The sequence below is a fragment of the Motacilla alba genome, chromosome 1, assembly GCF_015832195.1.
Source record: "Motacilla alba alba isolate MOTALB_02 chromosome 1, Motacilla_alba_V1.0_pri, whole genome shotgun sequence".
In the NCBI taxonomy this organism is placed as follows: domain Eukaryota; kingdom Metazoa; phylum Chordata; class Aves; order Passeriformes; family Motacillidae; genus Motacilla; species Motacilla alba.
The window spans coordinates 56,859,741-56,881,403 of record NC_052016.1 but is presented as its reverse complement, the minus strand read 5'-3'; the positions used below and the strand labels follow the sequence as shown (position 1 = coordinate 56,881,403).

At 35.5% G+C, this 21,663-nt stretch overlaps 1 protein-coding gene across 1 annotated transcript in view; it reads right to left on the bottom strand.

Annotated features, from left to right (window-relative positions):
* Positions 1-2,638: 2,638 nt before the first annotated feature.
* B3GLCT (beta 3-glucosyltransferase) overlaps positions 2,639-21,663 on the bottom strand; it is a 44,821-nt gene continuing 25,796 nt past the window's right edge. The window contains exons 6-15 of the mRNA XM_038144315.1: positions 20,262-20,373; positions 18,567-18,703; positions 17,658-17,721; positions 15,010-15,141; positions 13,935-14,004; positions 9,878-9,991; positions 8,068-8,167; positions 7,005-7,124; positions 6,323-6,467; positions 2,639-4,288 (exon numbers count right to left, since the gene is read on the bottom strand). Coding sequence (XP_038000243.1) covers positions 4,121-4,288; positions 6,323-6,467; positions 7,005-7,124; positions 8,068-8,167; positions 9,878-9,991; positions 13,935-14,004; positions 15,010-15,141; positions 17,658-17,721; positions 18,567-18,703; positions 20,262-20,373 — 1,162 coding nt within the window. The 3' untranslated portion in view covers positions 2,639-4,120. The remainder of the gene's footprint in view (positions 4,289-6,322; positions 6,468-7,004; positions 7,125-8,067; positions 8,168-9,877; positions 9,992-13,934; positions 14,005-15,009; positions 15,142-17,657; positions 17,722-18,566; positions 18,704-20,261; positions 20,374-21,663) is intronic.

Genomic DNA, 21,663 nt, shown 5'->3' with positions numbered 1-21,663 from the left:
GAGATCTGAAAAGCATGAGGACTTTTCTTCTCAGGACAGAATTTAAATCAAGTAGTTACACAATGGCTACCACTATGAGCTGTGTATTAAAAAAGCTATTCTTTATACGTGCACACTGTGCGTCACAAACTGAAACAGATAAATTAGTTGCCTACAAATCAATATTAAATCTATTTCTTTGCTGAATGAAACAATTAATTAAAGAAAAAACCCTCATTGTGACTGGGAAGGTGAATTTGTTCTGTACTGACACAGCAGATGTGGGTACAGACGGTGAAGCCACCATGCTGATGAAAGCTGGGACCTCAGAGCCAGAGCTACACCAGGCAGCACTAATGGAGCAGAGTCAAGTGCTCTTAGATTCCTCAGCCAATGTGTGATGACACCCTCAGGGAGCATTTTGCTCAGAATTCTAAATTTTTCCTTTAGTTTCATATCAACAACAAGAAGAAGCAATTGCATCGAAGCAAACTCAAATATATTTATTATCATGATGTCCATTGCACAGAAGTGTAGTTGTGTTTGAGGGGTCCCAGGACGAGGGAAGAAATGAGAATCCATGTTTCAGAGGCTGATTTATTATTTTATGATATATATTATATTAAAAATGCTGTACTAAAACTATATTAAAAGAATAGAGAGAAAGGATTAATCAGAAGGCTGGAAAGGAATAGAATGGAATGAATAATAAAAGCTTGTGACTGACCAGAGCCTCGACACAGCTGGACCAACGATTGGTCATCAAGTAGAAACAACTCACATGGACCAATCAAAGATGCACCTGCTGCATTCCACAGCAGCAGATTATTATTGTTTTTCTTTTCCTCTGAGGCTTCTCAGGAGAAAAAATCCTGGCAAAGGGATTTTCATAAAATGAAAATATCCTGGTAACACAAAAGCATTCAGAGTTTTACAGTGTTGTGAAAAGCCAATCTCTTACTACTTCTCCATGTTTCTTGGTAACACACTGACACCGTTGGCTTTGGAGGTGCTCACAGTAAATAATTATGGCAGTCTTACAGAGTGTTGATCTCACTCTCCAAGAATCTCACTGAATGGTGTCTCAGGCCTCCAGCTGAGACATTCTAGTTCCAGCCCTGATAATAAAATCCATGAGAAATTAAAGAATTGAAAATAAGGTAACTTGGACTCCTCCCTCCAGTCAGCAGCCATCATAGCTGGCGTCAGGGCAAAGTGCTCCTGCACAAACACAAAGTTACCCAGCCTGCAAGCTGCCCCAAAACTCCTGCCCATTTTCCAAATCGCAGAGGAAGAGACAAAAGTCAGATCCTTTCAGGTCTCTCCATCTCTGGGCCATATGCAGATGTAGGGAAATCAAAATAGATTCACAGCCGTCCTTCTTGCTCATGATCAAATGTGGGCCTCAAATATTTCATCACTCTTCATTTACATATCTGCTCTATTGAAGGCACAAGGGGTTTTATGGCTCCTGGTAGATGAACCAACCAAACAAATGATCAAAACAATTTTATGAAAGAAAGATCTTGGTACATGGAAAAAATTCATGCTATAAACATTAAAACCAAATAGTCAGTAATGACTTCCAGATTTTCTTTTTCATGCCACAACCTTGCAATGTCCCAGAAAATGAAACTTCAACCAGTCAATCAAATTTGGAGACCTGTTTAAATCTGCCTGTTTCCAAGTGAGTTGTGAATACCTCTTCTATTAATTTTCTTTAACATTACACCATTTATAATCCACTTGATTTTCAATAGAAACATTAGTACTGTTCAGGCTCATTAACACACACTTTTGTCTTTAGGTTTCAGCTAGTAACAGTCATCCTGAGTCTTCTAAAACTCAAGTTCACATAGAAGGCTTCATGTCTTGTTTATACAAACTCTTTGTGATCTTTTGCTTGAAAAAATCTTCTTTAGGTGGTGGACTAAAAGGTCATTTGTGTCATACTGCTTCAGGATCCCAAAAGTCAGAATTTTGGGGGCAAAATACTCAAGCAAATTATGGCTTTGTTGCCTTCAAAATTATGGAGACTAAAATCAGAAGTCTGATGCTTACTAATACCTCCAGAAACCTTGCAGTAAAACCCACAGCTAACAGCAAGGGAAAAGATGAACTTCAGGACTACTTCAGCTACTACTTCGAACTTCAGCTACGAACTTCAGCTACTACTACATTTGTCAAACCAGAAATAAAAGTCAAGTAAGCAATCAATCAACGAGTCAATGACTTCGCACATCTAAATAAGCAGTCTACAGGTACAACACAGCCTGGGCCCAAATCTAATCATCTTTTGTTGATCTAGTCTGCCTCCACAGGGCCCAAGGAGAGATTAAATACCACCAGCTGGAAGCTGGACCTGACTGGACTGAGTTGCAAGACCTTTGGAGAATTTGATAGTGAAATATGTTTTGTGACAGCATCAAGGCTCCCAATCACAAGGCGTTCATTGAAACAGCATTTTCCATTTGCACAAAAGTAGAGGCTGAAAACTGACCTAACATGGAGGTCAGGACAGAACATGAAAAAACCTCAAAGATTACATTGTCTTTTAATAAAACTGACAGTAATTACAATTAAGGTTATGAACTTATTTCACTGGTGTTTAAAGAATCCTGTACTTGGCTTGCAAAGAAGAAGAAGGCACAAAAGGTTAAAGAATGTTTTTATTCAGCTTTCAGCTTTCACAGTTCTAAACAGTAAACATAATTAACAATTCACCAATGGTATCAGAGAACATAGTCCTGGTATCAGTAAAATGTCTACTGTTTAAGGCACTGGTAGTGGGAAGGAAAAAAAAGACATAACACGGATTGCTCTTTCTTAATCATAACTTGAATCTATTATGAATATTTGCTTGCTATTCAATGCTTAGAAACCCACAAGCTACATTCACAAACAAATGTTTATACAAGTTTGGTGATCACCAAGATGGGAATCCGTGGCTCCCCTACTTCGACTCTAGAGAAAGTATTGCTTTTCTTTGGAATGGAATAAAATTTTAACCTACTAAAAGGAACCAAAACACAAATTACTTCAGCAGGATGGCTTTAGGACTCTGTATTTGGTAATAATATAGCAAGCCAAGTTAAATAACAGCATACAAGTGCCATATACTGTCATTTTAGAAGAAGCAGTTTTACAATATAAAAAATAGTTTAGAACATACTAAAGCCAGTTTTTGTACAAACATTTTTACAAAACTGAATTACTAAAAACAAATTCAATAATGTTTTAAATATGAATCACACTTTACATGTTGTATGCATAAAATTACTTATCTTGATGATATAAATTAGGGAAACTACAAAATTTTTAAAGCTGGCATTCATATGCTATTGAAATGCACACATTGGAAATACTGAAATGTTAGTTCTGCAAAAAACCTTAAGAGTCACTTTTATGTTTGCCAAATTGATGCAGGGTGACTTCGGTTTCTAAAGGAGCCACAGTGACCTCCCGTGGCCACCTAAGAGATCCCTGTCCTTAACCTTTTTTTCCGTTTTGTACATGACATTCCCCACAAATGCCAATAAACTTAAAAGGTACCACAGTGGTTTCATGCCTGGTGCAGCTACTCCAGCAAAGGACAGTATTTCTATCAGAAATGAGCATAAGGACTACAGCCTTCACACAATCTAGTTCCTGGTCACAGAAAAAAAGTCAAGTATCCTCTATGATTTATCAAAAAACTGTCCCAGAACCTTTTAGAGAACTGTTTTCTGTAAGTCAGAGAGAGATGATGTTGAATAGATGTTCAACTCTTATTCAATATTAGGCTCCTATATACATAAATTCAGCTTTTGAGAAAGCAAAGGAAGAAAATGTAAATTAATGCTGTCTGAACCAAGTCCAAAGGAGAACACAGGTAAAGTTGTACAAGACTCTTAAATGTGAGTCAAGTTCATTGGTATAACAAAGCCCAAAATCATTCTAAAAAGAAAGCAAGTGAAGGAAAAGAACGCAAAAGTTATTTAAGTGCCTTCTTCCATTGTTCTGAAGGGATGCAACCAACAGGAACAAAACACTGTCTTCCTATGTCATGAACAAATAAACAATGTGAAAACAAAACAAAAATCACAGTAGTGACTGTCTCTCAGCTGTAGAATAGTAATTAACACTTACATTCTTCTACTGCTTATAAATCCTCTCTGTTATATCCAACCTTTTTTCCATTACTTGACTCTTCTGTGTTTGGTGCCAGCCATGTGAAATACACTTTCACTGGATCAATATTCCAATGCTTGTGAAATGATACTGGAATTTGGTGAGAAAGGTAGTCTTTTGGGTAGTCCATTGGCCTTGCCTAAGATGGAAGAATAAAGTAAAAGCACCAGTATTAATGATCGGCAATAATTTTAAAAAGATATCATTGCTCAATGGCCCCTGTGACACAACAATGTGGCACTGACAAAATATGCGAGATGGTAACAAAGGGGTTTTACATCATTCTATTAAATCAATTGACAAAGCATTAGATTACATCTTCAACTCACACTGCAGTCATCATGCTAGGAATGAAGTACACTGCTACTAAATATGCCCTATTTCTCAGGATGAAATAGCCACCATCTCAGAAGTGATAAGCAGTGTAGCTGGTATGAAATCTTTTTAAATATGCAGTTTTGGCTCAATTATGGCAAAATTATTTTAAACTATATTCTCTTCCTCCTCTAATGAGAGTTGTCAGCACTGCCACTGTGATTGTAGGATTCTAGTAAGGCCATAAGCAGCCAAAATATATAGAGTTTATGATAGGTAAAGGTTCCAAACATGGGATACATTGTGGTGCCAGAAAAGTGTGATGTTATTCTTTATCAGGCTATATCAAATGAGACAGAATTACAACACAGCGACAAGATGCAGCTGCTGTCCTAATGCTCCATGTGTATTTCATTTTCTCTGGCAGTTCAATGACACTAAGTGCACCATTACATAAAAAATTCCCACCTGTCGTGGTCCTTGGTAAAACAACTATATTTTGCCATTAGAGTTTTTGTAAGAAAAATGTGTGGAACATGTTTGTGTCTTACATCTAGGGGAAAAAAACCAAACAAGAAGAAAATGAAATTATTTGGATAACAAATAATTGATTTGATGCCTAAGCTGGTAACTGATTCAATACTGCACACTTCACCTACTTCTGGTATTTATGAATTCTTCATGCAGTTCTGTATACATTACAGTCATAAAACTAGGCAAAAGAATTTTTAAAACACAGAATGCTTATCTTTTAAAAACTCTACTGGAGAAAGCAAGAAGGAAATCTGTATCCCTCATGACTTTTGAAAAACACTTTGAAGAACATTTAGGCTACCCATTTCTCTAAATATTAAATATAATTAGAAATGGAATCTTATCATAGGAAAAGATGATATTTTAAATAAGAAACTTCCCCCCTCCATTGATAGCTGCTTTGAAATACAGGGTAATTTACTAATTCTCAAGTAGCTTATTATCTTATTCTCTGCTCATATTCAGATATGCGGGTCTTCCCAGTTTTTCAACTAGATCGGCACCAGAAACACATCAAATGTTACACTGATTTAAATCTTGACTTTTAAAAAAGTTGTGCACTGTTTGGGAAAAAAATCTCTAGTGCTTCTTGTTCATACCATGGAAGGATTTGGTTTACTTGGCTTACAAGGAAGAAAATCTCTAAAGGCCTCAATGCATCATGCTTTCCACTGTGATACTACAGTCAAATACTGTGGAAGATAGAAACAAGATTCAAATCTACTCCAGCTCTTTTCTCCCAAACTCACATGAAAATTATGCTTTGCAAGTTCTCTTTCCCATGTGCTAGCATAGAGCAATTTATCATACCATTCTTCAGAATCCACCATAAAAGCAATAATTCATATTTGATATCTTCACTAATGAGGTATTTCAGAATAGTAAATACTGAATTAATACAAAAATCAGGTAAGCAGAGCAGGTGGATTTATTGAAATAATTTTAGACTCAGTTCTCCATTACCTGAAGACAAAAGCATTGTGTTGTAGGTTTTTTCCCCTAGAGGACATATGACAGCTATTCAAAGCATGTGGCTCCTAATGCTTTCTTTTTCAAAATCCTCACCTCTGACTGCAATTCTAATAAAATGTAGTTATAGGTTAGCTAAAATATCACATAAACTAGCAAAGCATTGTGGTAATCCATGGTATGAGAATGTTCTTATTTGATCAGTCTTCTTCTGCTGAGAATCAAGGTAAAGCAGCAGCAGCAGCATCTTGGTTAGTTTTATTACATATTGATGGAATTTGAATATTTATGACTGCTTTATGTGTATACTTAAAAAGTGAAATACATTTTTAATACTCAAAAATAACTCTCAGACCTGATGAAAGAGCGGACTGTGTGTTACAGGGATTCCTAAGCCACTGAAACACATCCCAAGGACCATATCATCGGGTGCATCCATGCTGTAACACCGACACTTGCTAGCAAGTAGTTTCTGAACAGCTGTTCTGCTGAAAACCATCCTGAATAAGAAAAAAAGCCACATGAAATGTATAATAACTTCTAAAGACACCAAATATCTGTAATTATTATTATCTGTAAATATTGCTAAAATATTTAAAACTGCAAGACTGAATGCAGCCCTCTGATAGAATACATTTGAAATTCAAAATTCAAGGGGTCAGAACTGAAAAATAGTGCAAGAAGCATTTTCTAAAAGATAAGTACTTTTTATACTGAAAACTAATTACACCAATTATGCCCATTGTTGTTATTCCAACAGTAAGTTAGCTAGCCACCATTTTTACCACAGCTGACAATTCCTCCTAAATTTGGCCTGGACTCAAAAGGGGTGTTCTCCTCAATCTTACCCAATGTAAGTGGGAAGAGTTGAGGACTTGAGACCAGCACGTGTCACTACACAGAAGGTGTGAGGTCAATTGCACACATTTGGGGAAAACATCGCCGTTTCTGTTGAAACTGATTTGTGTTGTAATTTAAAACATTTCCACTCAAAACAGGAACTAATATAGATCTCAGTAGGAACTTAAATAAATTACCCTCCTCCACCAGTGATATAACTGTATCCTCCTGTTCCCAAGCCGTAGCCGTAACGCTCTCCAAGGAATACTGCTTCATTTGGGTCATAGCAGCTGAGCAATTTTCGGAGTCTGAATATACTATAATATGAAAAGCCATTAAAAAAAATATTGTAAACATTCTTTTTGGAATAGACATTGCTAGCCTCAACAGCAATTAAATGGCACAAAGATGATGGGAGGAATTCTACCCAAAAAAACCTCCCCCAGAGATACGAACTGCTAAAGAGAAATTTATGATGGATAATTTACAATGAGATATGACTGCACAATTTGGTCAAATGATGAACAAATTAGCTTGAAGTATTTTTTTAAGCAGGCAGTTTGTCAGCAAAACTACATGTCATCTCAGAGAAAACATGAAATGACACTTTCCAAGCAATGATATGATCTTTGCAAATTATCTATGGACATTTACAAATTGAAAACTGAAACGGTAGATGTAGTTTTATGAATGTTGCATTATCCACAGTCACATCCTCTCACTATTTCTTCTTCTGTCATGATTCAATGTAAAGTCTTGAACCACTCTTCATGATCCTGCACATTGCTCACTGTGTCTTTTTTTGTTTATGCTGTAGTGTCAGATTTTACGAGAATGGGATTTAATTTTCCAACAAATGCAAATTCCAAAACACCATTCTGGGCAGCTTGGACAACTGACCAGAGCTTATGGAACCTTTCTTCTGACACATTTGTCTGAGGAACACATCTTAAAAAGGTTATTAGCAAATGACTAAACCCTATTAGCTCAAACATACCTACACTGAGGAGTCACAAAATGTGGTGTATTCAGACCATATGGTCACACAATTACACTGATGTGCACAGTTTTAACCAGGTCACAACATTGTTTTTAATATCTGTCAAAAGAATACTGATGGGTAGTGACAATTGTTTTTTCTTCAAGTAGTATAAAGCCATATGACTAATAAAATTATCTCTTAAATAAAGGATAGGTGAATATTGCTAAATCTCTTATTGACATAAACAGTGGCAGCTCCTGAAGTAATGCAATATATACCTTATCAGTGTGTCATCATCCACTACAACTAACCAAGGGATTCTGCGAGAAGTATGATTCAAAAACCTTTCCAAAATGGCAAAAGTTTTCCCACAGTGACCTAAAAAGAAGATATATTAACAGAATGTAAACTTGAATAAAATAACAAATTAAAAACAAGCTTTATTCCAGCTATCTGTAAAGCTGTTGAACAATACTGGACTAACTGCTACTCTTAATTTAATGAGCTGTAAAAATGAGGAGACTATGATAGAAGCAAATGTTTTGCAAAATACTCCAAGACACTGTCATAGCATTTCAAGATGCATCAGGCAGATCAATTGCTTTTACAGAAGTATTTAAATATATTTTAATCTACTGTACTCCTCACTGGCAACTCAGGTCCTGATCACTGCCTCCAAGGAGAGGTCTGAACATTTATCACAAGATTATAAGGAAGTTCAGGAGGTAAGACACCCTTTGCTAGGAGTGCAGAAGTGAAACACCCTTGTTCAGAATAAGCAGGAGCTGAGTGAGAAACAAGAAGTTTCAGATTTCTATTGAGTCTTTTCTAGATCTTGAATAAACGTCATTTCAGTCAGTCTTTATTCATCACACCTGATTGTCTAAAGTAATTACTGCTATCAATATTGCATTTAGTAAACAATCACTCAAAATAACAATATTATATTTGAAGACACTTTCAGTTAAAATATTCTTTGAGAAAATGCAGTAATTCTATGCTAAAGACATGAAGGAAGTCCTTGCTCTGGTGATTTTGTGAGACTGTGAATTTAATGCAGACTGATATCTGAACATTTCCATAATTAAACCCAAGATTTCTATATTATACTCTATAAAAAAAACCCATGGAAGATTTCTGGCACGACTAGAACTACTGGGCATGGCTTCTAGCACTGATCCACGTGTGCCCAGCAGGCTTGCTGCCCCTTGAAAACTCTCACTGCTTGCTCATGTCCCGCTCCACCTGTGCACACAGAAATCCCTGCCTGCGCTCCCTCTGCCTCTAACAGGCAAAACAAAGGGGCAGAAATAACCCAGAGGTCAGAACAACTGACCTAGTGGGCCAAATAAGGCTAACAGGCCACTGCCTGGACACCTGTAATTTCTATAATAATAAAAATACTATTTCAGAAATACTAGAAATAGTATTTCTACTATTATAGAAATAAAATATCAGCCTAAGAACAATATATCAAATGAAAGAAAAAATCAAAATTAATAAACTCAAGAAAGTCATCATACCCATAGCCTTTTTTTATATTCAAACACAAAGCAAATTTAAATTTAAATGCCTGTTATTTGCTATAGAAAGACGTTTCAAGCCTAACATTCAATTTTTGTGCTTAAATCAAGACATGCAAGGCACATGGATATAATATCTGAATACCATATGGCAAGCAGTTTATGCTTAGTAACCACTTGGCACTGCCTGAGGTCTTTTGAAATAAATTTATGTCTTCTTCACTGTTAATGATCCTACTGAAAAATCATAAATAACTGTAGAGTTATTACTCTTACCCCAAGTAATAAAACCACTTTTTTTCTCTTGGAGTATATCAGTATACCATGTTTTCATAATCTCAGTATTTAGGTTTCTGCTTAAAAGAACATGCCATCTACACAGGGGGACTCTGAATGTACTCTCCATCCATTTCCTGTGTGAAGGGCATTCTTTTAGTTTAGGCTGCACAAATGTGCTAGAGAATACCAGAATTTCCACATGACACGCTTGACATGGAAGACACGTATCATCCATAAAACTTCACTTCTTCAGTCAGTCATTTGGGCAAAACTGACAAAAGCTCACCTCTGTCAGTGTTAGGTATGCCTAAGTCTATAGTAGGAATGGAGATGTCTGCATAATCACTGTAGTACTCAATAAGGGCAGCTTCTCTTTCCCAGGTCTGCTTTACAACGGGTACTGCAAAACAATGATAGGCATTCAAACACAAGGAACTTGATTAAAATAGATACTTGATCCAAATATTCATGTTAACCACATTTTGTTAGCCACATTTCTTCATATGGTAATAAAAATGCTGCTTCAAATACAGCATCATGATTCTAAATGTCCATTCTATTTTCTTTCCTATAATATTTAGGGAGAAAAAAAATTTAAAATTTTATGAAAGCCAGTCAGAATAGTTTTAGTTAAACAATAAAACATTATTAAAATATTACTATATTTCATGATAGTATTATTCATAATAATTGGAAAACTGTGATGTTTACATTTTTCCAACCAAAGCATAACCAAAGTATGGAATTCTGCTTTTACACTTGCTATTGTACGATTCATAGCACACATCAGCACAAACACTATCAGAGATTAGTCCTTCTTCCAGAATTGAAATGGCACATTTTAACCCAACTGTAAACTCTGTAACACATTCTGAATCAGAAACAGACCAAATGTACCTTTTGAAATACTTTACTGGTATTATACACATCCTATCTGACAGCAACATCATATTAATGCTCCAAAGCACCTGTCTCTGGAGACACACTCAAAGGATATTTTATAAGTATTCCTATTATAAACATATAAATATTTATTGTTTCATTTATAAATAAGAAGTATTTGGTTTATAATATAGTTTATAAATATCACACAATCAATTTTAATCCCATGGAGATTCTATTTAAAGGAGGATTGCATAATGCTTCTCTAAAAAAAACCCTTTTTCTTACTGGTTTGCCATTTCACATCAGCATTTAAAACTGATCACACAAAATTCTAATAATGATGCCATAAGTGTTTACATTACATCGAGAGGTGAATAAATTATGGGTAACACAAAAAAAATCCAACATCTGCAGGGCGTTCAGAAAAAAAAATCAGATTGAAATAATGATCTCCCTTCCATGTTAAAAATGAGGTGGTCAGGCCTGGGATGAGCAAGTGCTCTGCATTCTGCTGTTATTGCTTCTTTACTTTATGCTCTCTGACACCATCCAGGAGGTCTCACCAGTAGCAGGTAGTGCTTTAAATGGAGGAAATATTTCCCTAACTTCCCTTTGCTGCTATACAACCCTGATGCTTGTGAACAACTTGCTAGAATCATCCATCATCTAATTTTATGTTCGTTGCCTACCTAGTGCTCAATTCCCTCAGCTCTGAACACACAGAATTTATTACTCTTGATTGATCAACACTCAGTTTGATAACAGTTACCTTCTAGTTCATTTTAGTGTTAAGACAGGGTAATAAGAACTCAATGCACTAATGGAAAGGCTTTAATATTTTGAGAAGAAAAAACCCCTTTGTTGCATTTTGCAAGAGTCCATACTACTTTCAGAAGTTTTTAAAGAAATGTAAAAGTGTTCTCATTTTTTCATAAAAAAATCCAAAAGGAATTATGTACAAAAAATGTATAGGTGGGAAATTATTTTCTTATTTTATTGAAAAGTTTTATTAAAAATGTTTCTCAGCAGAACAAAACCAGGAAGGTTTCAGAAATTAAGGCTTCAGAACAGAAGAATCACAGATACACAAGAACATCTGAATTTCCCCTGGCAGAACAGATGCACCTGTGAAGGTTGTTTTATCTTTCTCCAAACAAGGACCTGAAACTCAGCAGGGTCCTTTAACACACAGATATATTTGCAACAACAGACTGAGTTTCTCAATGCCTTTGGTGGAGTCCCCCCTTCTTTCTATAAATGAAGTTTACTGAAGCAAGGACTTGAGTCTCGTCTGTTAAGAGCTCTAGCAAGGGGGCTGTTGGCTAAATTGTCCTTCTCTTTCCCTTGTTTGTCTTGATGGAAGTGCCACCATGCAGATTAACGTCAATCGTAAATTTAATCCCCCAATACTTTGTCATTTCTGGCAAATTTTATCTTCCAAAGAAAACTACTTGAAATTTTTGACTAGATGATGATGCAAATATTTATCAATCTGTATTAATACCACTGATCAGAACAAAGTTTGAATACAACTAGAGATATTTAAAGGTCAGCTCTAAGCTCTTAATGACATTTCATTTCTGCCATTTCTAGAACCCTGATGCATGTTTGCAGTCTTGAAAATTTCCTTTATAACTAGAGATGGTAAGTGCAAGAAGAAGAGTTGTATCTGAAGTAAATTCAGAGGTAAAATTTAGCTGCTTTTAAAAGCACATCAATTTCCAAGCCTTAGTGCTGCAATAATGTAGTTTTTGGCATACAATAAAGAATGACTTACCAGGTAAAAAGAGCTCTCTGAAGCTGGCATCCATTAATCTTTCAAAATCTGGAGTAAGATTATCCTCTATTGCATAACACTGGAAGCTGTGAGGAAAGTTCAAGAATTTTCCTCAGTCTTCAACAGGTGTTTCTTGAAGGATGTTTATGCTATCTTTTTGAGGCCTTATGTTTCTTTCTGACTTTCTAGGTTGGTTTTTTTTTTTCTTTTTTAAAATTTTGATGTTAAAAAATAAACATGGATCCAGGAAGGAGAACTCTTCAGTGAACTCCAATTACAGGACAGTCAATTTTGTTCTGTCAAAAGCTACTTTAAAGATAACCTAACAACTACATGACTAAAACACTACAAATGTGCTTTCATCAGGTGCAGTAGCATTAAGAAAATAATTCCATAAATCTTATTATGAAGAATTCCCACCTGTTTTTAACTAGACTTAGTTAAGAAAAGAGCTCTTACTTTCATCCTGTCCTCTGACAAGAAGTATGGCAAAAACCTCTCAAAATTTGGTACAACTACTAACCAATTACTTGATTTTCAATTTGTTTGCCAATTATAATCCCTTTAAATTATGCTTATAAACTATCTAAGCCTAATGGAGAGAGTATTATGCACCTGGAGTATTAACGAGCACACAAAATTCAAGCAAATTCCTGGAAACTAATCTCTTCCTTAGTAACAAAATGTCTAAAAGCAAACTATCTAAAAGCAGACTGGTAGGTGGCATCAAGTAGGTGGAATGTCTTCTGTTCAATAGCTGGATTTGGAATTTTTCCTTCCAAGCTTTGTTGAGACTTGATCTCCCTCAACTTAGCTGAGCATTACTATGTGTTAGCAGAAGCTGAGAGTCTCTGTGTCTGTTTTCTGTGCCTCTGAGGAGGAAGTTAATGCTCACTGTGAGTACCTTGTTGGGCTGCGCTAGGGTTTTTTTGTTTGCTGTTTCTAGCACGGTGACTATTGCTACTTGTGTAACTCTACAATTTTCAGATGAACTTCCAGATGAAACATGCTATTAGTGTTTCACACACTCTTGATCTGGGCCAGTGGTTGGACAAAGTACTACATATGACCAGATTTCTGGAAGGGACAGATTTTCCCACTCCAAGCATTATAAAGTACACATGCACATGGAACAGCTAGAAGCAACATGACAGCATAAGCTGCTCAATCTTTTACTGGAGAGAAGGGCAGGACAAAAGGAAGGAGGAGATGAGGGACCTTTCAGCTTGTTCAAATTTCTAAGTCAGCCACCAAAGAGCTGCACAATTGTCACAGCTGGCACAAAGAAGTGCAGCAATTATCTGGGGAAACTCACTGAAGGATATTAATAGCTGCTGTATTAATTCATATTCCAATAGTTCCAATTTACAACAATATGAGCGAATCCTATGCATGTTTTAATTTAGGTATTCAATTCCAGGTTTTTTGCCAACAGTGACTAATGATGAAACAATTTTTAATCTTAAATGTTTAACAGCACTCCTGAGGACTCTGAACAGCAAAAAGATTCCACCTGAAGGATAAGCTGTTTAAAATTCCAGAACTTTCCTGTTTCTGAGTCAATTTTGCATACATTTAGTCCCAAGAGCTGCAGAGACAGCATATATCAGCTTGCTTTCTAAACATTCATTTTATTAACTATATAGCATTGAACTACTACCTTGACCAGCCAACAACTTACTTCTGTCACCATGAAATTTTCGACATGTTTTTACAGCAACAAAAACATCTTCCTTATTCACTGGCTCTCCCTATATGAACGAAACAAAAAATACTCTTTTAAGTGCAGGCTATGCCTGTAGTATTTCATAGGATATGTTTGTCCATACATATAATAAAACAGTAAATAGCTTTTCATTGTATAGCCTATCAATCAGAATAGTGTTCTTGTGACACACCAGGAAGTAAATTTTTATCTCTTGAAAAAAAAAGGCATTGGTTGTTTAAAATTCCTGAAATAACATTATTGGAAATTTTTTTCCACTGATGTAGTACTCTAACAAGAACTAAACCACCTATCATTAGGAAAAGACCATGAGTACAAAAACTTGTTGAACTAAGAATGATTAATCTGAAAAATAATGTTTTCTTAATTTCTGTGAAATCAGTCACTATGAGAACACAAATTGTATCACACTTGGAAAAACCAGCTTAAATGCTACACACTAGAAATCTTTGACTTCAAAGATTCCTCAACTGTAATAAACCATGTGACCACTTTGATTTGTTAGTCTATTTGGCACCTAAAATTTTGCTCTCCTGGAAGCATGGAACACGTTTTGGGCCACTAGCTACACTTAACTCATAATACAATAAATGTATTCTCCTAGAGGTGAAAGAGACTTTAAGGCACCAAATACTATATTACATTTAATCTTTAGCCTCGACAAATTTTAGATTCCCATCTGTGTGGAAAAAAACAAAAAAAAAGATCATCTATACTTCAGTATCTCACTGTGTAAGGAGTGTAAGGATAAATAATTTATAAATCATGTGCCAACTAAACATTGTGGTATAAAGACTCATTAAAGCATACACAGTATTAGCTGCCAGGAAATACTCTGTGCCACAGAAGCCTGAAAGCATATCCAAAATACATCCTAGATAAATGTCAGAACAAACTATTTTGTTGGGTTCTTTTTTAGCTTACTTAAAAATGTTTTCTCAAGTTTTGAGATTTTTGAACTCAAATATTATATGTTTTAGTAAGAGTTTTACTTTTACTGACCAAATGGTATTTAAAATATTGTACTTACACAAAGTGGCAGAAAATTACTGAAAGTTGTTGCACAGTGATCAACCTTATATGAATTTACATCATCTGTGCAGAACTCAGGCACTGGAGTAAGATGTGGTCCTTCCCCTTTCTGCCAAATGTACAGGGCAATCTATCAAAATTGGAAACATCTATATCAGTAATTAAACTAAATAAAATTTTTCAGAGCATACAAAGAAATCATATTAACAAGAAAAGTGAAAGAGATGGGATGGTGTAGCAGATTTGTCCCTGAGCTGATTAACTAATTCGTTTTCTGCCAGTGGCACCATGCTCAGAGCCAGGTATTGCTTGCTGGCTCTTCCTGTCACTCCCTCCAAGTGGAAGGATAGAGAACAGTACCCATGCTCCTGGGTCTTTTAACCAATTGACCCTGTATTAGTTCACAATTCAGATATTCAGAATTAATATCTATCACATAAACCAATAAAGAAGCAATGCTCCTAGAAAACAAGGAGTATTTGACAATTGTAGTTTATGATTAAGTATTTATGAAAATTCACAGTGTGCTAAAATTTCCCACTGACAAATGAAATTTCAATAGAAAGCCTTAGAATGGTGTGAAGCTATTTTATTTCAGAGGTGAGGTTAGAGGGCCCTTTTGGGTTGTAGCAGTGACACAAGGTTACTAAAAACAATGGAAACATATTTACAATAAGAAGACAAAAACAGTAGTAGTCCTAGTTCAGACCTAATGCTAGATGTACAAAAAAATTCCGTTATTCAATTCCAGCTCTGAATAGGCATCAGGGAACATGCCATATATTGTACAGTTACAAAAAGTCTAAGCAACAACCTACAAATGAGCAGCAGCACAACAAAAACACTTTACCACATCTGCAAGACACAAAACTGATATAAATGATATGGATATAAGGAATAGGGACTTGGAAAGTAATAAAGTGACACAAACAAAAAAGAAATAATAAAAAGGATGCAAAGCACAATAAAATACCAAAGACTAGAGGTATATGTTATTAGGAGTCCTTCAAACGAAAATATTTCTTATAAACTTAAACATTATACAGTCATAAAAAACAACAGATTATATTCTTTGATTTGCTGTCAATCTCAATTCACACAAGAAGAGCGTAGACAAAAAATTATTTAAGACAGAGAAGATGGTGATTTATTAAATAAATGAGAGGGAGTGAAACTGTCTCTAGGGAGACATGAGACTGTGCAGAAAGAATAACTCCAGGGCTGAAGTAGGTTATCAATGGCAATAAATTTGAAATAAAACATATGCAAAGGCCTGCTGACAGAATAATAAGTGGATGGAAGCAATATTGTTGGTTGAATGATCAACTGTTTTTTACTAAGCAATCTGTGGCACATAAAGAAGTGGCTCTTAATGATCTTTTTTTATGACAATAGGTTTAGATAATTTTTTAATGCTGAGGTAGACTGGAATACTGGGAATATATGAATGATTTTGTCTTAAAAATAAAGTTAAAATAAAATGACATTGTGAAGCCCAAGGTCTTGCATTGAGAAAAATTACCAAGACGAAAAAACCAGTTTCTTGTCTTGTTTCTCACAGCAAAATGAAAGCTAAGAGGGATTCAACTGTTTTTGGGAAAGTGAGGGGAAACTGTATAAATGAATGGTTTTGCATAAAACCAAATTTATTTCAATATGCTACATATCTATACTCTATAAACATACCATAGCTTTATATTGTAAATGAGGAGGTTTATGACCATTACGAGATCTGAAAAAGCAGCAGTAGTTTTCTGTAAAGGTGGTTTGTTGGTTTTTTTTCTGGACCAGAACAACAATTTACAGATGCTTTTCAGGAGTGTTAAAATAATTAAAACTACTTCAGCGTCACTCATAATTTCAGGCCAAAATCTAAATCCTGTTCTTCCTCCCTGCTTCTTCACATTCTTTACCCTAATCTTATTCATATTCTTATTTCAGGCCAGAAGCTTATTCTAGATACATCCTCCTCTTCCACCTCAAGTTCAGAAGTTCACTTTGGTGACAGTACAAAACCCTGGACAGCACAAACATTTTAAATGCAGAAAAAATAAAAAAGGCCTCCAAAAAAGTAGCACAGATAGTCTTTCAGAGCCTCCTTCTCATGTTCCTTTCAGTCAGTTCACTCACTGTCTGAAATACCTTCTGCCAACCTTTTGAAAGTGTTGCATTCCAGAGACAAAAAGGAGTCTTTCCAGACTTCCAAGCTGCAAGTTGCAGCACTGCTTGTTCACACAAAGGTAGATTCCTCAGAGTATTTAATGCAAACCCCACCATATTTAACTCTGAGAGGCTGATTCAGAAAGTGAGGCTGGCTAGAATTGAGCTACTACTCACCTCAGCTTATGGTTCATGGATTGGAAGTCCCTCTCCTTCCTTACAGAGCAATCCTTAGAAGTTATCCTAATGTATACAACTATGTATGCATTCTTTTATGAATGCAAGCTTATCAATACATTTTTCTATGCTTAAAATATAGTTCTAAAGTATTCCAATATTCTAAAGGAAGGAAAAGAAATCTAACATGCCATTGCAGTCAAACTTCTTAGCAATGTTTAAGAATAATCTCTTTTTTCCATTATGATTTAACACCATTCAAATATATAACTTTGAGACAATTTTTTCTTTCATCACACCACTGCTTACCTCATGCTTTAAATCTATCGTAAAGTCTGATTTGAGTGGTTCACTCTTCAGCTTCTTTGCAAGCCTATGCAATTAGAGGAAATTTAATCAAACATATTAAAAAAAAACAATCACTAGCGCATGCAGGAAAGTGTGGCTGGTACTACTGACCATCTTATATAAGGGGAAAAATAATAATAAATCACATTTCTGTATTTATTGCCTCAAGAAGCAACTTATAAATATAATATAAATCCTTTTTTAAAAAAAAATCTGACAGCGTTATGATGTTAACATTAATTTTCAACACACACACTTTGATACATTCTTCCTACACAAGAAGAAAGTTCTCATCTGGAGAAGGTAGAGAGTCTGGCATAAAATTTGCAACAGATTAAAAGCAGCAGTGCATTTGAAGCTCAGTATTGATCAGCATCTCAAACGACAGACAATATTCTCTTTCTGTGTATTTCAAAGCACAGTGTTTAAGGACTTTTAATTCATAAGGACATCGATCCTTGCTATGGGTAAGACACATTCAACTTCTGAAATCCATGAACTTTTCAAATCTCATTTTAAAGCATCTAAGAGTCTAAGCTGAAATAAATATACAGTTTGTCTGTACAGCATGAGAAACACTTCTAGAGGGCAATGCAGCCACTCTCCTACCCAAAAATAAAACCACTGTTCGGGAGGAGAATACATTCTTAAAATTACAATATGGAATTGAACTAGTTAAACAATTAGTACTGGACAACTATTAGCTACTTGACGTAGGCAGAGTGAAGCAAAACAAATCACAGGCACAGCAATGATACAGAAATCTATTTCTGCACTCTTGTTTAATTTTGAAGTGTTTATAATAATTATACTTGGAACGTGTAGAATAATGGCAAATAAATGGGAAGCAACTCAAAATTAGATTCTTACTTGTTAACAAGTGGAATGCTAAGCGCCCAACCAGCAGCAAAATCCGGAAATTTAAAGACTGTAGGATTTTCAGCAAAGGCATAATGGTGAATTATTGTAGATTCTTCGTCATATAATGCTTTACCTAAAAACCACTCCTGTAAAGGAATATAGGAAACAATTTTGTTCATCTACAGCATCCTTTTAGTGAAGATGACGACTGCATTCATGCTGAATAAAGCAAACCTGAAAACAAAAACAAGGGAAGCACATTGTTCACAATTAACAATCTGGACAAAAACTGTTCTTGGTGAGAAATTAAACTAAAGATTGTTCTCTGAAATCAAATACAGGCTGCACTTTCAAACTCCAGAACATGCCTTGGCTTCCACCTGTTCAAAGAACACTGAATCTCAGAGTCATGGAATGGCTGAGGTGGGAAGAGGCCTCTTGAGATCCTCTAGTCCAATTCCCCAGGAATCAAGCAGGATCACCCAATGCAGGCTGCCCAGGACTCTGTCCAGTCATGTTTTGAATACATTCCACAATCTCTCTGGGCAACCTGTATACCAAATTTTTATTATTATGCATTTTTCTGAGACTTTAAAATGAATATTGAAGGAGCTCTGATATAAATCACCTTAAATTTTGTATCTGATGGACTACTACTGTACATAAGGAATCAGGGATGGACTGTTATGCTAAGACGACAATTACTACGTACAAAAGCAAAGTGGTTTATTTTCCTTTTGTTGTGGGTTGGAACATAATTTGTTATTCTATTAGAACCTGTAAGTAATGCAAAGGAGAGAGTGAAACTGCCAAAAGGGCAGCAACTAGAACAAAAACATTCATGTTTCTATTCTGAGAATATCTATTACAAGTAGATGTTTCTGAAACAAAAAAAAAATTATATTCCAAAGGTCTCAATATATTCTGTCCTCCATTCTGAAGACCAAGTGTTTCAAAAGGTAAGACCTCTGAATTTTTTATTATTATTACCATTTTAGAAAAGAACTGTGAGAAAACACATGGCCATAAGCCTGAAAAAGAAGTAAGTATGCTAAAGTGAGTCTTGAAGCAGAATTACACTAAAGAAGCAAAACATGTTTCACACAGGAGATTTTGGCTTCTTTTACTACAGGCAAAGGACTGACACCAAGGTAGTTTGTTGTTTTTTTTCCAAACACTGAAAATTCTAAATATTAACACCTTTCATGTCAGTTGCATTGCCAAATTTGCTTTGCTCCTTGGTGACTGTACTTCTATTTTGTTCTGCAAGTCTTTTGGTGTTGTTTTTTTTCCAACAGTTACAGAATATTAATCACCAAGACAGATCAGAAACAGAATGCAAGGAAAAAAAACCCTACTATTTTACATCAGAGACAAAGTAGCATCAGTCATTCAGTCTGATGATAATCAGAATTGATAACAGACAGGAAAATGGGTAGAAGGGGCTGCAAAACAGACTTTTAATAATCTTTTTATTTATGGTACATAATTTTCAGGTTATTCACAGTAAAAATGGTTCTCTGCTCAATTTTAACAGCTATACAGGTGCTTGTACTGCTTCATGTTAAATACCTCGCTCTCAGCCTCAGCAACAGAAATCTATGCCCCTGTTTTAAGGTGTTTGGACACATCTTTTCCAACATTTGGCAAAACACACTCAATCACATTCAAAAAGAAAGTCAAATATCTAAATTTTTATTTCACCTTAGACTTGTCAAATCTTCTGAGTGTTTCTACCAGTTTTATGACCTGTATTCTTGTATCTTCTTCACAGAAGAAAATCCATGAGGAGTTCCTACCATAGGTAACAGAGAAGCTAAACAAAGAAAGAAACATTTTACTAATAAGATAGCTTATGAACAAAAATGGCAAATTCAAGGCACATTCCTCAAATAGAAATAATTTGCCATCAATTCATCGTTTACACAGAACTGAAAAATGTTATTAATGATTTAAAATTACACATCAAAGGACTACTGTGAATGGATAAAGATACTGACTCTGCTGGTATCTACTTATAAAGCACCAGTTATGCTAGAAAGAAGGGAACAGAGATACATAAAGGATTTCCATTCAGAAATGTACAGGTCTAATAGCCACCTATGAATTTAGAAGTCCATAGACAGCAGTTTCATTTACCTTCCCCTTCTTCCAAGAGGCCCCACCATTGACCATCTTAAATCTAACAACACTGCAACCATCATCAAAATGCCTAATGACAGGTTTTCTCATAGCTGTTGGACACTGATCATTCCCAACCTAAAAATTTCATTAGCTTTTCCACTACAGTGAAACGGTACAGACTGAAGGGACCCCTCAAAGACAGCAATAATCTCAATGCAGGATTCCTGACTCCTTCAGAAAAATGACATTCCTTGTTCCTCTGTTCTTCTAGCCTTAATTCTTGCACTACTCATCAAAGCAGAGCCATCTTAATTAATAACATCCTAATGGAAAAAAAAAAAACAAAACCACAACTACTATATTTATTTGCCAGTTTCCTTTGTATGGTCTTTTGGGAAAAACTTCCAAGGCTAAATACTTAAGCTCTCCAAGAGAGTCTTATGGAGACCTCAGAGCACAAAACTTTGGAATTCAGAGTGCAAGAAGACCTTGGAGGTAACCCAGGTAAGATCCTGTTTTGGATAATTTTTTTTTAATGGATTTCTTTTCTGTTGAATGAACATGGTTACTGAGATGAAATGCAGCAGGTTGTCTGGGAACAGTAGGGATACTGTGTCATAAGACATCCACTGATTGTATCCTCTGAAATTAAGTATTTTGTCCAACTTAACCTGTGCCCAAGAACTAAAAATTAAGAATTTTCACAACTGCTCAGAGACCTCCTTAAAAATGCTGACAGCTACAGGACTGAGAAATCTATCCTTTGGAAGCAATTTTCGGCTACAGATACATCATATATCACAATTAAAAGCATCCTCATCTGCAGCAGAATGGGCTGAACTCCCTTCTTCCTCTTTTGTCCATTGAGAAAACAAAGCAATACAAGCTTCAAAACATCAACATACTTCTAAACTACTCCATGTCTTCATTTGCCAAAAGTACTAAGTGAAACTGTACATACAAGGAAACTCACATTCCAAAA